Genomic DNA, 20,643 nt, shown 5'->3' on the forward strand with positions numbered 1-20,643 from the left:
ATTATATGCAATGTAGTATTTCGAAAGATACGACGCAAGAGTGAAATATTAAAAGGATTGTCAGTGTTAAACTCTATCTCTATTTCTATTTACATGCATTATTAATACGTTTCAGGGGTAGGCATTAGAACAAGCAGACTCCCAGTAGATAAAGTATTAACAGGCCCCACCAGTATACAACAACTATAACTATTGCGCAAATGCGTAGCGGTATATTACAACACCGTTGTAATCTTACATCCTCTGCATATGAACCCTCCACTGGCATTATGGCATACATATATTTCATATACACGACCAACAATGTGGTTCTTTCATTCCCGTCCTTATTTCTTATTGATGTAGGCTCTAATAAATACTCTGAAAAAATCATGAAATGCTTACAGTGTCTACTTTAATATAGAATTGATATCGAAGGAAAATGTTTAAACGGGTTTGCAATAAAAATAAATATTTAAAGGAAAGTGTTGAGAAAGTAGAAATTCGATTAAGACGACACTAACTTACGTTAACTAGTGTGTTAACCTTTGCGTCGAAACGAGGTGTCCCAAGACGATTACATTTTAAAACAGCGTTTCAATATGCCCAGTTCTACGCTCAGCATAGATCTAACCTCCATTGTTACTCTTCGAAGAGAAACTTTCCGTTGCATGTGTCTCGTGTCGAGATAAAAGTGCCGTGTACATTCTTTTTTGGCGTGTTCGATTTCTGGGAGTCAAAAATTCACGACAGATTCGCACGGAAGTTTCATTCGTGTACGGTGCAATCCTTTCGCGCGAACGATTTGTCATCGTGCTATATATCCTTGCCCCTAAAACCCCGTCCACTCTTCCCAGTCGTCTTCCCTCCCTATCGTCCCTCAACCAGTTCTGTAGCGATTCAAGACACCGAAGGGATGGCTGCAGCCGGCTCTAAGTGCATCGAAATTTATGAACCATCCCTGCCTCCATCCCCCCTCGCGCTGCGGGCGCTCGAATCTGCTGAACGATTAATGTTTCGTTCCTCCGCAGAATTTTACGTCGGAAGTGTGAAAAATGTTGCGGTCCATCCTCCCCCTGCCCATGCGTCGGGCGTGAATCTTCCTCGTATCCCCGAAGTGCATTACTTTAAGCGATTTTTCGTGCGCGAATGGGTTTAATTGCCTTCGAACGACAGCACGAGATTGCCTGGCCCTTTGACGTAGTCGAGCACGAGCAGTTAGACTTATTTGTCATCTGGAAGATTTAAATTGGAGAATTAATTACGCGGTGAGCTTTAATTAAAGTTGGCACGACGACGACTCGGTTCTGTGTCGCGTATCAGTGTTTACAGCATCGGTGCACGATGCCAAGAATTAACAAGAGAAATACTCGAACCTGAACAATTTTATTTCTATGAAACGCCGTGTGGGCGTAGAGCATAATTAATTATGGACGAAATAACAACTTCTGTTTCCTGCGGAAATGTATTCTAGAACATAAAATATTATACATCTAGTATGTAGGAGATTAAAATTATTTGACGTTTGATTTTAAACAGGGATTCGAACCCTAACCCGTACCGGGTTCCGGTACTTCGTATTATAGAATAACCCATCTAACCAGGTAACACAAGACATCTGTAACCCGAGTAACCCGGTTAACTCTTTGGGGCACGGTGGGATTAAAAGTATCCCACCTTTTTGATGGACCGTAATGCATGGTGAGACATTTTTAATTCCACCTCGAAATTTTGCAATAGCTGCATGTGTATAGGTTTATATTTCGTCTTATATAATCCAATGTTACAAATGTATGCACTTATGTTGGCAACTTTCAACATGCTAATACCGGTTCAACAATTGTTGTAAGTGGAAGGGTTATTGGGATAATATTTTTTTCCTGGTTTTATGTGAAAAATCGTAGAGGTAAGTTAACTTACATAAAAATTAGTTCTATATAAACAAGTGAAATGTTTTATAATAAAAACTAAAGATTAAATTTGTTTGCAAATGATGAAAGTATGGTGGGATTTTATCTGTCCCACCATGCAACTTGGGGAGTAATACAAAAAAACATTTTTATTTATTATTTATGTTTTAATATTCTTAAAACTATAAATGTGATTTGAATATAGTGTAGGTAATTTTTGTATTTTGTTACATTATGTGATACCTTTATTAATAAAAATATAACAATTTTGTTTGATTTAAAACGCAATAAAGTTCCTGTGCAACATGGGTCTATTTTATGACCCGAATTCCTGTGCCGCAAGGAGTTAACCCGGTTGTATGCGCGTTATAATAATACAGTAAAAGCCATAGTTATTACCATGTTTCTAAACAGTAATCAATTTTATTTCAATATTGTTTGTTTTCTACTCTACTGTCCATCCGCGAGAAGAAGGTCATGCAAGTGCTTACATTTACTCATATATGTGTGTGTTCATATTTTGTATATATTTATTCCGTCTTTAACTTATGTCTGTTCATTGTACATTTATTATGCCAAATAATTGTTGAAGTTTAAAAAGAGAGTACAAATACCGTTTCTAACAACACTCTAAAATTAATCAATCCTACATTCATTATATACTCGTACATTTTAAACAATCTAGTTTCATTTGATTTGTATATTGCTGTAAGTTCACATATCTTTGTCTTGTCTAGATGTCTAGTATGTCTTCCTCTACTAGTAACCCACTCCGAGCAGGTTAACCCGCTCTTCCTACAATTCAAGAATCGTTCCTTCGTGGTTAGTATGGGTTACGGTAACCTTCCCTTCATTAACCGGGTTTGAGCTAGGGTTCAGCAGCGGTTCGAATCCCTGTTTCAAACCAATTATCTATACATAATGTAGATAACGGATTCGTAATTAGCGAACTGTGTACGTTATTAGTTTAGCGTAAATAGTATACCTGTCCACGGGTGGGACTCCTACCGTGGATTCTACCCTTTCCACTAGCTGTGTCTGAGAGAGAAAGTCGTGCAGTGTCGTATGGAGCGTAGAAGAGAGCAGATCGAGGCATCTGCACCATCGTGAAACCCGAATTGTAACGCGATTCGGGTGGGGAAAGCTCTCGAGCACATGTGCCGCCCCGTGGACATGCTTGGCGCGTGTGTGCAGTGATATAGTGATTGTGCTAGATTGGAAAAGTGGTATAGATTTTTGTAAATTGTGGAAAGTCCTCTGACAATGTAGAAATAGTTGTGTGATTTCACAATCTACTGGATGCACGATGTTCTCCCGATTTTCTAAACAATTTCCTATACAATTACTTCAGAGACATACCGTTATCCAAAGAATACGAGGTAAAAACTCATTAATTAGGTGAGCCGTGCCCTCCACAAAGTTTCAATGTTAACGCTTGCTTATTACAACTTTCCCACCACACGTTAATTGAATAGCTATTGTCTCCTGATTTCTAAGGATGCACGCCGTGCAGAATTTTTTCTTAACCATCGAAAAATGGCCATTGTCCTTCTTCACGCTGTGCAACGTAATAACCTGCGCGCGTAATAAAGGTAAGCCGTTGCAATCCCCGTTGATAAACACCAAATGGCGAAGTGGCGCAATCGTTACGACGCGTTCGTTCGTTTCGTTCGCTCAGCATCGATATTGCATATGCATAACCGAAATTTAAAGTGTCGTAAAGTATTGTCCAGGCGTTTCGAGATTCGTCCAAGTATCGCTCGACTGGAAACCGGCTATCTCCTCGAAGACGCACCGACCGCGTCTTTTAATTATGCTTAAAGATTCCGTATCGATAAAGAAATCGACTGGGAGGAGTGTGTAATCGGTTCATCTTTCACGGCGTCATTCGATAAATTCATTCACGACGGCATTCGAGTTTCGTTTATCCTTTTCCTGCGTGCTGGCATCGCGTGGGTGGCGCGCAACGCGAGCACAGTGCGTGTCCTTTTTAACGGAGCTGTGCGATTATTATTGTTATCGACGTCGAGCAAACGGCGATCGAATTCTATTAATACAATGGTCGACGAGAAATGGGCTGGAATCGTCGGGCGATATTGTTACCCCTGGCACTCGGTTCCTGTTTCCCATTGTTGCGTCCCAGAGTTTGTGTATCCTGAAATGTCGGGGTGAAATACTTACCGCATGGGGTGGTTCCAGAAACTGGGCCGGGTTTCCTCTAAAAGGACGTGACGGGTGGGCTAATAACGGCGCGTGTAACTGTACAACGTCTTTCCTTTGTAACTACGTACAGCAAAATTCTTTGACGAGTTCTATGCGCCGAGTACAACGATAAACTTGAATATACACATAAGTTACATTATGACAGTAGTCTAAATCGATATTTTTGAAAAATGAAGTTCCTGCAAGCATTATTTATTTCCTGGTTCCGTCTCAAGCTGCTTTTATTCCACTTTTCATTCAAACTATGCAATGTTTTGGGAAATATTCATATATCGTCGTTTGACTGCGGATGTGTATGCAAATAAAGATTTTTATAGATACAGATAAAAAATTGAAACTCGAATAAAAGCATGCCTTATCTTTTAAACAGTATAACTTATGCACATTTGTGCACATTTTCGTAGATTTCCCTATATTTTCGTTTGCCATAAATGCATAGACATGTGCAATTTAATCATTACACAATATTTCATAACATCATCGATTCATGAGTCATTAGCTTGTATAGATTAGTTATCGCATCATGTACTATACGTAGTACACGTGGCGTTGCTATCAATTTTAATTTTTCGATTAGTAAAAAGAACTTGCCGCGACCTGAAGTAGCAAGATAAAAATCTACATATAAGAGTACTGACGTTTTGCAGCGATTTTATGCATTCTTTATGCATTATTAATCGTTGTATGTTTAACAATTGAACAAAGTTGTATGCTTTGTTCTATCCTACATTTTTAATAATGTCTCATTCTTTTTGTAGAAATATGTTCCACAGTCTTAAACATGTTACAAAATGTATGTTTTTAGCGTATTAAATGAATTTGTCAACGTGTATCATCAGCAGCCTGAATGGAAAGTTTAACATTTACCGTCCATGATACACGTTGCATTGGACTCGTTAAAAAATATGTCGATTCTATTTTCAAAATTGTACAAAGATAGTGTCATTAATCCTTTGCGGACCAGGCTTTCTGATTTCAGTATATTTTTGTCGAGCCTCACTCGACATAGGTCTGCAGAGGATTAATACTGAAAATATTGTCTTTTTTTTATTATATACACAACTATTACTAATTATTATATCTTCAATTTTACTTTGTCTTTATGGGATTGATAATTTGTTGGCCGTTTTTTATCAGTAGCAAACAATATTCTACACTGTAGTATCGTAATTATTATCGTATGTATTGGAAGACGAGTATCGAAAGTTTCGAGAAAAAACGGGACAGTAGGAAGCGCTACCGAGGATCATTTTGACGCCCCCATCCGACCGGTTGAGGATTAAATTTCGTAACGATCTCTGTTAACGAGCGACATTCGTTCGCAAACGACGGGGTATGAGTTTCAAAGTTTAATCGTCACGGAGGAAGCGTTGGAATCGGCTGTACCGAGGATAAAGGGACCACTTAACCAGATAGCGATAAAACCGCCCACCTGTTTTTCAGTCAGAAGGAATTGAACGTAGCTCGTTTAATTAAATACGCAAAATTAATTTCGCTCAGCTACATCGGTCGAGCCAGATTGGGTTTACGTTTAAATACGTACCGATTTATTTTGAGCGCAATGTTGTTCTAAGAATTATTTAATCGTTGCTCGTTATCACCAAGAGTAGAAAGATACTTGAATGCATTATTGAACAAAGTAAATTTAGAAATTTGTAATTAGTTCTAATGACAACTAATGGTCAACACGTGTCACATATTTTAAACCGTTTAACTTTTTCTTTGGGAGTATAATTCTCTTTTTCTGTACTTGCAGTAAGACCCTGATTAACACGGGGGATACGTTCTAATAAGTTCCAATGCTAAACGAAACAGCGTTAAACGAGGTCATCTTAACACGTAAATAATGAAGATAAGTAAAACAGAACAGAGGATAAGAAAATTGATTACTTTTTTCTATGTTATTGATTACTAATGTTATTAATTACTAATATTAATTTTCATAAAACATTCATGAAAATAAAACAAGTTCGAGTAAAGGATTTATGTTTGTGACGAGAAGGCTCTCCCACATTTGAGATTCCTTGTTTCTTTTTGTGAACAAGTCATTTAACGTCGTTTTCCTTTTCCAGTTTCGTTTAGCAAACGGTTGTCGATACTAAGACATCGCATCAATGACACTTTGTCTTACCCTTGAGCTTCTATCAAAATTTAAATTATTTTGTATAAATTGATTCATAATTTCTGTTGTAGTGACTAAATTTAAAGTTAATGGAATGAAATACTGTGTTTGTATTGTTATACGTACAATAACGTCTAACCGATTATGAATTAACTATGACGTAGCAAACAAACGTTCGTATTGTAACGATGTGAAACGCACCGCGAGACTGCATACGCGCATCGAAACAGTAAAATTATACACAATTTTGGTGAATTCCAATACTGAAAAATACTGAAACAGCGTTAAGAGTACGAGAAGAAACGACTCTCCCCTTAAGTGGAGTAGCGTTAACGAGGTCTTGCTGTACCTACGTTTTGATTTTTAATTGGACTCAAAGAAAGCAATATTACAAAGAAAATGGAGAGCATTCGACGGATGTCACATCGCCAAGATATTGATTTATTTAGGGCAAAATTTTCATTTGAAATAAAATTGCACGAACTTGTGCATCCTTCCAATAATGACTGTCGAAAACGGGCGCGAAGGTACTTATAGCACGAGTTTTGGTGAATTAACGAAGGCGCCGTTCATCAATTGTATCCAATCGGAACGGGATCGAGGATCAAGGACGATGATGACACGCGGCGAGAGATCGGGGGAGAACAACGGGGGATCAAGACAAATGATCCGTCTTCGCGAACCGGTTTCGGCTCGATAAGAGCGACGAAGACGGTCTGGGATTGAATTCGTATCGATTATCGTCCACGATACAAGAAGAAATAATAAATTCAAACTGCTCGCTGATTTTTACGGCGTTCCTCGCCCGGTGTAATCACTGCATTTGCATATTCGTCGTGATAGGCCGTGCGTTCAATCGTGCGCGGAGCGGTTTGAAATTTCACGCATTTTAATGGCGTCTGCATAATTTACGATGCATACACCGTGGTAAACATCCTCTCGTGATATTTCATGATGATTCTAAATCCGGAACATGCCGCTGATCTAATCCGTTCGTCCGGTTTTGGACGAATATTCTCTTCAAAGGTTAGCGAAGAATAAATTATATGGTCGTTGTAAGACTAAGGGTTGTACAAGAAAATGTAGTATAATTTTGTCAGTAGCGGTCAAATGTAAAATTTACACTTTTATTGAAAATACAAATTATTCATTTGATAAAGGTATGAATTTTGTACTTAATCTCTTTTGATTAAATTATAATCAATGACTTAAAAAGACTTTTGTTCGTTCCTAATTCTGTGGATATATTGCAAATGTATACAGGGATTGCTCTGTTATTAGCAGTCCGATAAAAAATGTTTTTATCAACTTTTGGACGGTTTCAAGAGATCTTTAACGTTATTATAAAAAATTATTTGTCAACTATTTTTTTTTATGTTTTCCAGATCTCCTTGAATTTTTTTCAAGTGAAGATTTAATTTTTTTGCAGCTCTCTGTCTCTGTTAGAGGATTTTAAGACGAATACAATGACCTAGGTTGAAGGTCATTCAAGGTTACACACGCTGACTGTGATAGAAAATAAACTGTTTCAAGGCACTCTTCAAATAATTCATTCATTTTCTTATTTGCGTACTTACTGCTACAGCAAGTGTTAAAAACGATGAACTTCAACTTACATGTTTATTTGCAAAAAATTCAAGATTATCTTGAAAAAACATAAAAAAAATGGTTGACAAATAATTTTTTTATCACGGTAAAGGTCTGTTGAAACCACGCAAAAGCTAATGTAAACATTTTTGATCGAACTGCTAATAACAGAGTAATCTCCACTGATCACGATTTGTGATTCACCATGTATGATAACAAGATAAGACAACAAGATGATACACCCATATAGATAACGTTGGACGGTGTGATAAAGTAAATTTATTTAACAGCAAACAGTAGTATATCTCAAGATTATTATACATTTTACAACGTTAATTTTTTAAATGGTGACTGCAACGAAATATAATTTAGGTATGACGATGTATGGTCCTCTGGCATCGTCCTGAAAGTAATTGCATTCCTCAGCAAAATCATGTCACTTCTTTGAATGCAAAAAATTCCGCATATTGACATTTAATGTGTCATTGTTGTTGAATCAGCTTCCGTTCAGAGTATGCGCCCGTACTCGAAGGAGGTGTTTCAGAGTCTCGAATGCGCACTGGCAGAATTATAGCTTTAATTGTAGAATCACAAGTATGTTTCCTTGCAATGGCAGACGCATAAAAAAAAACTTTAATTTTCGCGTAATTCATCTTACAAATGAATGAAACGAACAATGAAGATAAGAAAAAATCCAGAATATATGTAGGTATGTTCTAAATTAAACAAAAAAATCTGTTCAAAACACTTTTCTGAAATTTTGATTGAATGTAGTAGAAGAAATACGTCAACGTCGCTTTGTCTATAAGCGAAGCAATTACCACATTTTCGAAGGAATGTTTAATCTACAAAAACCAGAGAGGAGGAGCAAACTAATTTATCAATCAAATTAATTCTCTATTAATTGTCTTCAACGTTGCGGCAAACGTATTATTAATAATGCAGTGATTATAGGAAAAAGTTTGAAGAATATGGATCAAATCGATTGGTTTGTTAGTTTTAGTGTTAAATATAAAAAATGAAGAAAAACTGCCAGGCACTGGAAGCAATCTCTTGTTGCATTACACTTTTCATATTGTTTCAATTCTAGTAACAAATATTCTATGTAACAAATATTATTAATATACCGAATTATTATATATATTCGTATAACATCTGTCTATAGACAGAATTATCGTATTCCTGAAATATTTACAGAAACAATTACCCCCTAAATGGTTAAACATTTCTTCCGAAACCGAACTTTTATAGATCAATGAAACATCAGATTTGTTCAATGCTGGTGAACCAAACAAATTATCCCGTCATTTGAATAATTCTGCCCAGGGTGCTCGTGAGCATCGATCACGTGAAGTTGAATCGCGTCGAATATATTCGAGCAGCGAGGGCGGAAGATCGCACGTTCGCCGATTCGGTTTATCACCAACAGACCGGGGGAAAAGAAGAACGATCGCGGGTAGGAAGAAAGATTCAGGGAGAAAGAAGTGGAGAACAAGGAGAAACCGAGCGCGGTCTCGGGGCGCGTTAGCCGGGGCATCGCGCAAGCGCATTCCGTTCTACCTAAACCTCTACGTCCCGTGCGTGATCCGAAAGACACGAGCTCCATTCGAGTTCCGTCGGCTTTTGCCATCGAACGTGTCGCGCGTCCTTTCGTCGTTTCGACGCTCTTTTTTCGACATTTTTGACAGTCTCGTGATTTTTCTCGTGACAAACTGTTATTATTCGAGAAAAAAAAAAACTCGTCATCAACGGGCCAATAGTGATGTCGTGCGAATGCATGACGCGTATACGTGCACTTCCGGTGTGCGAGCATTTTAAAGAGGCGATGATTCGATCCGAGGAACAGTGCTGACCAAAATGATGCCCGATCGATCGTTGATCCCGGTGCACGGCTGAGTTCAGTGAGGTTCGGGATCGATCGTTGGATTCCTCGTGGCTGACAGCTGTCAACCATGCTGTCAACGGTTCAGTGTCACGGCGACGTTCATCGACGGAATTATCACGTCGCCTACACGGTGAGTTTCCTTTCGTTTTCCCATCGATTTAGCGCGGTGGTCACGGTTTGCTGAAAAGCTGCCCCGAGGAGGGGAAGGGGCGAGAACGGGATAACGTAATTAGCATCGGCGTGAGTTTGCGTTCGATGAGCTATCTCTGGAATGATGTAAGTGAAACGGATGTAATGTTGTTCCAAGAAATTCCACTGTCGTGTAACGCGGCTTGAAATAGAGATTACTTCGATGAATACATGACGCCGCGCAAATATTCGACGCCGCGACGGCCGATCCTGAGCTGGTATGCGGAGTAAAAATAGGGAAAAATTTCGCTGCTCGCCGCGACTTTTTTTATTGCGGAGGCGATCGGCTTCTCCAACCGGTCGCCACCGGAGTGACGGTTGCGTGACAAAACAGCCTCGAGTAACAGGGTGTATCGGGAAATATTGCGCATTTCGAAACCTTAATTTATTGAGGTATAAGTAGAGTTAAATATTGACAGAGACAAATACATACATTATAGCATCGAGCACAGCAGTTTGATATCGAAAATTATCTATCATATTTAAGTCGTTTGCGAACACTCATCGGATAAGGCTGATATATAACAAGATTTCACGAATTGTATCTTCGAAATTGTTTGTTCAAGCAGATAGTCCTAAATATAGAACCTGATTCATGTAAATGCACCCATATGATGGAATGCAAGTGAACGGACATGGCTACATTGCAATAAGGGGGTTTTTTAGTTTAGAGCGTCAATTTTTATTTTTTCGAAATTTCTTGGAGGGGATATTACACATATATTTATTCATATTTCAAGAATATACATAATTTACTTTTAATGAAAATAATCAGCATTAAACGTGGTACAAGCGATCTTGTACAATTTTCTTTGAAAAAAGAGTATTCATAGTCGTCACTGTGTCGGACGTTCAGCTTACCTGAAGTGAACAAATCAAGAAACATTAATATGAATGTCGCTAAGGCCCGAACCAGAATAATTAAGAAATATTGAAAATTAAAGAACTGAAAACATTACGAATCATAGATATCGATTTTTTGTTTTCTTTAATATTTAGAGCACTGGAAAAAGTAGATAGAAAAGTAAACTTTCGAAAATTGTGGTTCAGGTGATAGTAGTACATGTACTAAAGATATACTTCAAATTTCAAGTCATTCAAGTCGCGAAGTAAATTGTGGAGAGGAGCAAAATTATTCGTTGACTGTTAGGTTTAAAGCTAATACTTGGTCAATACTTTCTTACTAAACATTCCACGTTCTTCTATACATTGACATTAAAACTGTAGTATTCCTTTTAAAATCATAAAGCTGACCATTAAATTTTCAAAACCCCTCGATATATTAGAAGGAACATATGCACTGAATAATGTGCCAAATCATATAATTTTTATACATAGTTTTTCATATAATGCATTTAGGAGTTAATCAAGGTGTGCAAGTTGTGTGATCCACCCTGTATACCGTTCCCTGTAGATGACCCTAACTTCGCTAATTTTCCGTATTCAATTAAAATCTATTGGCAAATATGTTTTTCAACGTCTATATTTTTAAAAAAGCAAAGAAAGTGTATAGATTTTTTGAAAGTCCTGGACAAGAGTACCACCTTAATATTTACAATTAATTCATAACAATTATGTCATAAAATTCGAATTAAAATGATTCTTAGTTTTCGTAAGGCACAACAATAAGTGCTTAGGCTAATCTGGCCCGCAGGTCGTAGCTTGCCAACCCTTGATCCATAGTCTTTTGCCGTCGCATAGTGTGTCGGGTATATGATCGTTCGGGACAAAATTCATAATATTCAGAATTAGTATTCAAAAGACCATGGAGGTACTTTTTAGTAGGAACATTTGTTCAAAATCTATTTAAAGTTGGTTAACTTATTGTATACAAAATTTAAACAAATTGTTATAATTGTATTCAAATTATACATTTATTTTAAAGGTACCACAAAATCAACTCACAACAATACAATTAAGGAAACAAATATTCTGCCAATGGCACGTATTGGAAGAAATTGCATAATTTTGTTCAGAAATTTTATGTATTATCGTTTAATTTAACAACAAATTGGTATACTAAGTAAAAATTATTAGTAATATTGTAAACTATATTCTTTTACTAATATTTCATGAAATAAAGATTGTTGCGACTTATACTCGGAATTTTTAAAATTTTTTGTCCATTAAACGTCACATTGTGCATTGTTTTGAAACCAATTATATTCTTCTGGAATACCATGCTGGTTCTTTAGACATGAAAGCTCCTTACGAGGTAAATGTACTATTCATTGACACGTTTTTTTGCTTCCGCCACTTTGAATGATAATGATAGCATCTTTTAATGATTTGAAATGAATAATATTTCATTTCACGTTTAGATTCTTAAGAAACAAGTCTCTAGTACGTGAATTTTCAAGCCTGGATTCTTCAGACATTTCGACGTCAATTTAGGAGTGACCAAAAGTGTAAAGAAAAACATAACTTAAGTTTTATTGTTTAATAATAGATAAAACAATACGAATAGCTCTCAGTACTGCAATTCGTAGGGTGTTCGTAGACTTCTGTGACCGATTCTGAATCCAATCCATTGTTTCTCTCCGTCTACTTGGCAATATTGGTCAGCCTATATCGTCTGCTCCACGTGTTGCTCGTGTGAGATGTCGAGACGTTGATCTCTATTGGCTGGCAATAACACTTGAACAAATCGCGCGGAATCTGTTTTTTTTTCGTCGGCGAAAATGCTATTTTCTCGCGTAGTTGGCGAATATGTATCGAACACATATCGGCGACCTCAAGGCGCCTTGCGTCATTTGTCTATTCTCGGTTCGGCTTTATCGCGGCGAACGCGTTTGCCCGGCTGTGTCGCGGAATTTTCAAGCGACCACGGCTTTTCGCACACGCGGAGAAAAGCCATGGAAATGTCTGGCTTGCTCGGAGATTAGATACCATAAACGCGTTATTACGGTCGTATTTCTGTTCGCATTACGCAGTCGATCGTACTTTGTGTCACAATGACAGTGTACAATAACACGTTAACTAACATTTTCCTATACCCAATGATACTCTCGATGTTTGTTGAAACTATAATACTGAAAGTATAAATATTCGACAAGTCAATAACGTATTTGGCTATTTTATAACGTTCATGATTATAGTGACAGCCTTCGACATTTTTAAATTTTAATACAAGAAGAACAATTTTTAAATATAAATATAATTGTGACTCGATTTTAACGAAAACACAACTAATAGTGTTCATTATAGGGTATTTGCACGAGCCATTAAATTATAGAAGTGAAATTAAATACACGTTTTTTTCTATTTTCTTGCGTGTTTCTAATGTCCAGAGGTGAACTTAACGATAAAATGGTCATGTATGTACAATGTACACGAAAGGTGAACGAACTCATAGGAAAGAAAAAGCTGTGCTCGCAACACGAAACTTTTAATCGCCAGAATCTCAAGCTTAGATTATATGATATAAAGTAAGTTATAATTCGCGTCAGGTAAATCAAAGTGGTGCCAGTAATTGCAGTCCGGGACAAACTCTTACGATTCGGGTTAGATGTTAGATCCTACGTGTGATTTCTAGGAATGAAAGTTATCGTCTGAAATTACATACATGTCCTTGCGAGTTCTCGAAAAGTTGAAAGTTAAAGATATGATCTCACTTTTTCGACATGCTCGATGTGAAGCTCTCTTGACATTCTCTACAAGGATTAATGTTTCTTTTCACATTTTTTATAGTTGTTACAATCAAAAATAATTACTTAAAAAGAATGGAAAGTTTTCCTAGAAGATGTGGCAAGAATAATTAAATCAATTGGAAATTTATTTTAGAGTAAATTAAGTAATTTATTTATATATTACAATTTATTATAATAATTACATTTTTTGTTTTTATACTTTGCAATATAATATAACAATCTACTTACTAGTAAGACAGTTGTAATTAAACAAAGCAATAGATAAAAATAAACGAAAAGAATACAAGAAATTACAAATAATTGAGAAATGCATGGGGAATCAACTTAAAAAGTTTTTAATTTATAAAATTTCAACTTATTCTTGTTCGTAATGTAAAATGTAATGTAATGTAAAATACACTGTCAAAGTTTATCACTTAATTTGGTCACACCCGGTATACAGCAAATTGTAATCCACGCCTGATAAATTAAATTATGCGAAGGCGGCAGTGATCCCGATGGGCAGATAAACTTTCTATAATTTAGATTACGCCCGGCATTAGTAGGCATTAACCTTAATCGAAGTGGCGCGTTTAGCGCCGAACGGTAATCGAAACAGAAAGAAACGGATAAAGGAAAAGGGCAGTCGAGATCAGTCGAGCGAGCCGCGCCCCGATCAATTAATCCCCGTTTGATTTGTTCGATGCTGTAATACTTCGTTTAAAAGATAGAATTTTAGCACGGGATTAAAGAAACTGTATCATCTTCAATGCTGTTTTTACGTTTGTTCGCTTCAAACGCGACTCGTCGACTCAAGCCTTCAGCAGCTGTGAAATGAAAAACACGTTAACCGAACTTCAAAGCGATGCCGCACGTGTATCGGTGTGGCGGCCATTAGGGGTTTTTCTGGCATTACGACCGAAAAATTAAACATACTTTAGGAATTTTTTTAAAGCCTATAAAATAATGATCCAATGTTTGCATTTCTCTGAAGTATACAGAGTTACAGTGTTGATAGTCACAAAATAAAACGAAATGTTTAAAACGTGTACACTTGTTTTAATTCATGGAAGATCTGTCATGATATTTACGAAGAGAAATTGAACTATTTATAGTGTTTTATACATCCATTTTAAGAAGATATATGAAAACCTCAATGACGTGTATATATGTGCGTCATCCGAATCCAAGTAATAAAGCCGGATGACGCATATGTATGTTACCTGAAGCTAAATGTGTTCAGCTTTGTTAGAATGTATAATTAGTTAACATTAAAATCATTTGGTTCAACGCATAACTATTCTACGTACAACTGTGTCATTCATGTGCTAGTCTTTAGTGACAAATTTACTTCAAAATTGTTGGTTTTCCAACTGTTTAAAGTTTTGTGCTGTCTTTCATCTATAACTGAGTAACTGTGGAAAAAATCTTCAAGTGCTTTAGTCAAATTGACCGACTTCGTAATTTTTTGTGGTAATATTAACCCTTTGTACTCGGTACCATTTGATTTTAAAATATACAAACAGGAATTATGTCGTAATGGTAATTGCTCATATTATATAAATTTTTAGATATTGAGGAACATATTCATGCCAAAAATCAAAATTTTATACTATTCTAATATGTGATGATATGTAAAACAGATATGCATTGCAAGTTTTTGTCTTTTAAGTTACAATCTTAATCTCCCTTACTTATCTTTACAAATTACACCATTTCATACATCTCACTTTTTTATGCAAATACTTTTTGTCGTTTTTTTAAATGAAGACACACATTCTCTTTCTGCGTAACATCGACTTGTACAATATTTAGCTATATATATTAGTATTATATACCATATTTTGACTTGATTTTTCGCGATATTTAAATGGAAACCATTAAGGAAGCATACACTTTTGAAAATTTTGCGCCCGGATAAGTTTATCCTATGTAATCACTAATAAAGTTTGCTGAACTTATCTTGTTCTTTCAGTGAGGACATCCGAGTATAAAAGTTTAATCGAATAGTTCCATTTCCAGTCGTAAGTCGATGATTTACCGATGTTCGATTTAATGTCGATTTTCTCGCGCTAGCTTTGACCGGATATGGCGCGCGTGTGCGCTGAGAAACCGCTGCGCGGGAAACGCGAGAATCAGGAAGCGCCCGATGTCGCTCTTTTGCTCGGCAAAGCGTAGACGAAGGCGAAAGAGTGGCGTCGAGTGACTCTTTCGCGGAAGTGCATGTGTGTCATGTAAGCGCCGTAATCTGATTCCAGGGCGTGCGAGCACTCGAAGGACGGAATGCTTTAGAAACGATCTTTCGTGCCCACGCTCGTCCAGCTTCATTTATTTATTTATCGATTTATCACAAATAAATCTGTTTGACACGAAATTAAAGCAGACCGAAAGGGAAGTGAGAAAACATTAGAAAACATTGAAATGTATGTTATCTACGTTTGATTACACAAGAGATTAATCTCACTAACTGGAGGACATGTTTCTTAAAAAGTACTATCAGCAAATTCATACTATTTCTGTGTGTTTGAATAATTTAGTACATGGCTTATTAATTTCGTTGTACAAAGCTTAAGCCCACAATGTAGGCCCTAAAACTGTGTATTATTGATAAGATCCAACTTCTCCATTTACATGCCATCATTTTTGGAGGAAAGAATGAATATCGTTAATGTAGTAGGGCAAGTTTTGCTTACTCGCCTGTATTATTTCTGAAATATTGGAGGGAGTATCGCAGAGAAAAAACTGTGCCAACGCGTTGTTTTGCAACAACACACTAACATACTTACGTTGAATATAGCCCGTCACAATGAAAACTTTTCCCAATAAATTGCCCGTGATAAGACCCGGCGACAACCGTCTCAAGTGATATTTATGCGAGAGACTGACGTCACTCGGTAGAAATGATTTTGACCGATGCTTTAAACGCCTTCAAATTGCAACTATGGTTCCAAGCTAGAGTACATCGATAAATCAACCGCTTGCGACGATAAAGGCTGTGTTTTCTCAGTGATTTATTAAAATCTCGGTATCAATAGTGTCAACAATGATCGCAACTCTGGCTTATTCGTGGTCCGAGCGTCGCTCTCGTGGACGACGACGACGTCGCCGCCAGTCGTTGCGCGGAAATGTACTCCGAGAACGATTAAAAATCCAGGATTAGATTGTATGAATTAGCTGGCATCTGGCGTATACGCTGGCCAGGTTGTCGAGTTGTCGTTCGTACGCTTGTATTACACGATACGTATCAATGTACGCGTAACGATGAAAATATGTTGCTACTAGTTGTCACGACCCGTTGAAACGACAGTGTTCACTCATTTTTGCTCGAGGGCTGTCGACGTCACTGTCCGCAACACAAAACTTTGTAAGATTTCTTCACACTAGCTACCGTCGCTGATACCTGACGCAATTCAATTATAAATCCAATAGCCGGTTGGTTAGGGAATCAAAGAAGTCAGTTTGTCGGCGCTAAAATACCTATCTAACAGGTTTTATACAGGATGTTTCGTTTAAAGCAGAATAATTAAATATTCCACGCCGGGATGGAACTATCAAATAATGTTTCTACAAAAGTGATTTGGTACAAAGGGGGAATTTTAGAGAGTAAATCCTTTATTTGTAATTGATGCGGTGAAGAAGATTTAAGAAACAAATTAATTTTTTTAAATCAAACCTTATTAATTTTTATCTATAATAAGATGGTATTTGTTTAGACAAATTCATTGACTTATTATTCGAGGTCACTTATTATAGTTGTAGTAGTAGTAGTAGCAGTAGCAGTAGCAGTAGTAGTAGTAGTAGTAGTAGTAGTAGTAGCAGTAGTAGTAGTAGTAGTAATCTCTTTATACATTTAATTGCTTAACCTTAATTTACTTGGAAATTTTCTATCTGGAATTCTATTCGCTTCTTTAAGTAATTAACATTTGCTATTCTAACTTTCATACTACTCAGTTTTTGTCAACAGATAGTAAATTTCTAACATAAAATAATAACGTATAATTATATTTTTCTTTCGTTTATTCCTATTGTCCTCTTTGATCTTTTTTCTTGACACTAGAATCATCGTCATCCACTTAATCCCACTACCTTTTCTGTCTAAAATTATTTTTACTTCCAATTCTGTTTTTCGTACACCTTCACATACCCTTATTATATGTAGCACTGTCTCGTCTTCCTTTCCATATTCTGCACATCCTTCGTTCATTTCTCACCCAGTATTTATCTAACTTCTTTTCGTTCCCACACCTAAATCTGAAGATCGTTTTTTGTAATCTGTCTATCTCTGATCCTTTTCCACTATTTACATATTTCGGTATTTTAGGTGTCCATAGAGACTTGTAAAATTTGCAGCGTCATTTGTTATACTATATAACTCCTTGAGTCCTCCACTTTTTCATGTACTTGGCGTAACTTTTTTACTTTTTTGAAGTTTGTTATACTATACAATTTATGTATTCAAGTAGATATGGGTAAAATTCATGTGTGGATAACACAGTTTGAATAATGAATGCCAAGTAAATAACTTTGCTCTGTTATTCGTTAAATAATAACTACAATTTCAATTGTAAGTCCTATATATATAAGTCCAGTAAATTATCAAATTACCACTCGTACCGCGCGCAATGTTTATTTACGTAGTAGAAAGGAATGCGGTTTAAAAATAAACGAAACTCCGCGTAAAGTGCAGTGTAACGGTTCCCAATAAGTATACACAGAAGGATGCCCTTAAACTTGAAGTGGACACGAAACTTCCTAAATAGTCGGCGGACCACAGAGGGGGGTCAGACGATCCTTATCCACGACCGCGGGGGCGTTTATTTACGGTCGCGAACGACAAGTTGTCGCCGGGCCACTAATTGCTCCAGAACGACCGTGTGGACTCGGCGGCGATCGCTTGCGATTTGCCTTCATTTGTACGGCGAGGCGTGTACAGGCCTAATGTCGTAGTCAATTACTCTACGTAACAGACGAATCGAAAAGCACAGACGAGAAAACCAGTTTAGCACGTGTATGGTCTTGTTCGTGACGTACCAGTTCGCTGAGTCCTCAAGTTCATCGACTTGACGCAATGTATCTGGTTCCTGATGCATGCGATACTAATACAATTTTGTCGTGCGGGTATCTCTAGCGTTGACAATTCGCTGAGTTCATCGCTGATTTTACGAACTTTACTGGTTTGAAGAGTAGCCCGAGGCAATGGATGTTTTTGTAGAAAGTGTATCTTTTTGTTCAAAAATGTTAATTTATGTTTGAGGGTAAATATTACTGGTTTGTGAAAGTTGTTTTAACGATCTGTAGTCCAACTTATGTTACACTTAAGATAAAATTCTACGATAGGACCATGGTAATGGTGTATGAATTCAAAGAAAAATTGTAATATGCATAAATTTTCATTTATAGAATCATTTATTGTTTGTAGATCATTCTATTGTATTACAAGCACAATAGATACATACTGCTAATAGAATTAAATCAGAAGTTAAAAGTGTATATAGGGTGAAGCAGCTATTGTTACGGAGTGATAATGCCTAAACTATCGTAGATATAAAAAAATCTTACAGGAAAAAGTTAGAAGGTTCGAAGGGCCTATCTTATATGACTATTGTTCTTTTTTTGGTCCAAATGCTGGAGCTTGAATAACCATGTATTATAGGTCGATGTATTCGTCTCAAGATTAACTTTCATAATATGCAAACAAAATCCCATGGTTCCATTTTAAAAAATAGCGGTGACTTTGATACAGCTTGAGAATCTGAATCAAAAAAAGAAGCACTAGTCACATGAAGTAGATCCTACGAACCGTCTAATATTTTCCTGTAAGATTTTTTCGTATCCACGATAGTTTAGCATTATCGCTCTGTAACAGTTTAGCTGTCTCCCCTGTATAATAGATATGCGATCTCAGAGTCACGTTACCTTACAGAGAGTTAACATGTTCCTTTCTCGAGCATGAGTTGACCTTTATTTTTCGCTTTTTGATAAAGATTTATTGTCAGTCTAAGAGCCATTCTTTAAATGTTTCGGACTTTTGAACAGAAATGAGAAATGATCAATTATACGATATGAAATGATATGATAAATAATGAGTTTTATGTTAATATATCTAAAGTTACTTTTCATCCCATACAATTAACTCTATTTCATACCGAGTAGAAAGTTCGAAACATTCAAAAATATAGGTGGCGGTATAGTTATGCTCCGCAGTGTATTAATAAACTTTGCGTGCGATTGCTACATTCTTAAATTATATTATAAATATGACCAGAAATACACTTTCGAAAAACACTTATCTATAATACATCTTTAAAAAATGACATAATTTGTGTAACCTTGGAAGAATGAACGAAAAAGTAAAGAAATTCAACTTCCGTTTTCATACACGACTAGCAATTCGGTAAGAAAATTCTTTTTCGCCAGTTCGCGTAATGGAGCAATTCCCACGAAATGGATTTTCTCAGGGAAACTATCATGTCGCGAAAATGTAAATTTTCGTCAGCTTGGCGTGACTAGAAAATCGATGAACTGTGTCGCAGGAGTGGCACGCGTTTCGTGGCCATATTCCCCGTCTTGTAAATATCGCTATGTCACGATTCAGTCGATGCGAAGGTTGTTCCAGTTCTGCGGAGGAAAAAAAAAAGGTTTTACAACGACGGAGACAGTCGTGACGGCGCGTGGATCGGCTGAAAGCGATTCGACGCAGGGAACGGGACGTCTTGAACGTGAACGAAATACCCGAGCAACGGGACAAGTGGGTCGTGATCCAACTCTTCGTGACGTTACATCCATCTGGAAAGAGTTTCCACTGCGGCACGCGAAGCTTAATAAAGAAGCTTCGTTTTATTTTTCTTTTGGTCCACCGTGGTCGCACGAGAAGGGAGCTGGTTCTCCGAGTCGCGAGAAAGGAAATTTCGATACTGGCGGCGGTCCAACGACCGAATCGAAACCGCCATCGCGTACGAGTCGGTTACGAGCATCCAGTTAGTTACCTACGAACATTTCGCAGAGTTACCTCTGTCAAGTTCCGACGTACAATCCCCGATCTTAAATCCTGGAAAACATTTACAAAGAAATCTTTACCATTCTTCGTTCGCTGGACGTTGTCGTTTCTCTTGGGGACTG

General features: G+C 37.0%; 1 protein-coding gene across 9 annotated transcripts in view; it reads left to right on the forward strand.

Moving 5' to 3' along the window:
- LOC128894204 (tensin-1) overlaps window positions 1-20,643 on the forward strand; it is a 332,764-nt gene that overhangs the window by 209,385 nt on the left and 102,736 nt on the right. The window contains exon 1 of one of the 9 annotated variants that reach the window (XM_054155790.1): window positions 9,438-9,836. The exons of the other annotated variants lie outside the window; for them this stretch is intronic. Within the exon in view, the coding sequence (XP_054011765.1) occupies window positions 9,774-9,836 (63 nt within the window). The 5' untranslated portion in view covers window positions 9,438-9,773. Of the gene's footprint in view, window positions 1-9,437; window positions 9,837-20,643 lie in introns of those variants that run through there. 9 annotated transcript variants of the gene reach the window in all.

Source organism: Hylaeus anthracinus, unplaced genomic scaffold, assembly GCF_026225885.1.
Source record: "Hylaeus anthracinus isolate JK02 unplaced genomic scaffold, UHH_iyHylAnth1.0_haploid 3, whole genome shotgun sequence".
In the NCBI taxonomy this organism is placed as follows: domain Eukaryota; kingdom Metazoa; phylum Arthropoda; class Insecta; order Hymenoptera; family Colletidae; genus Hylaeus; species Hylaeus anthracinus.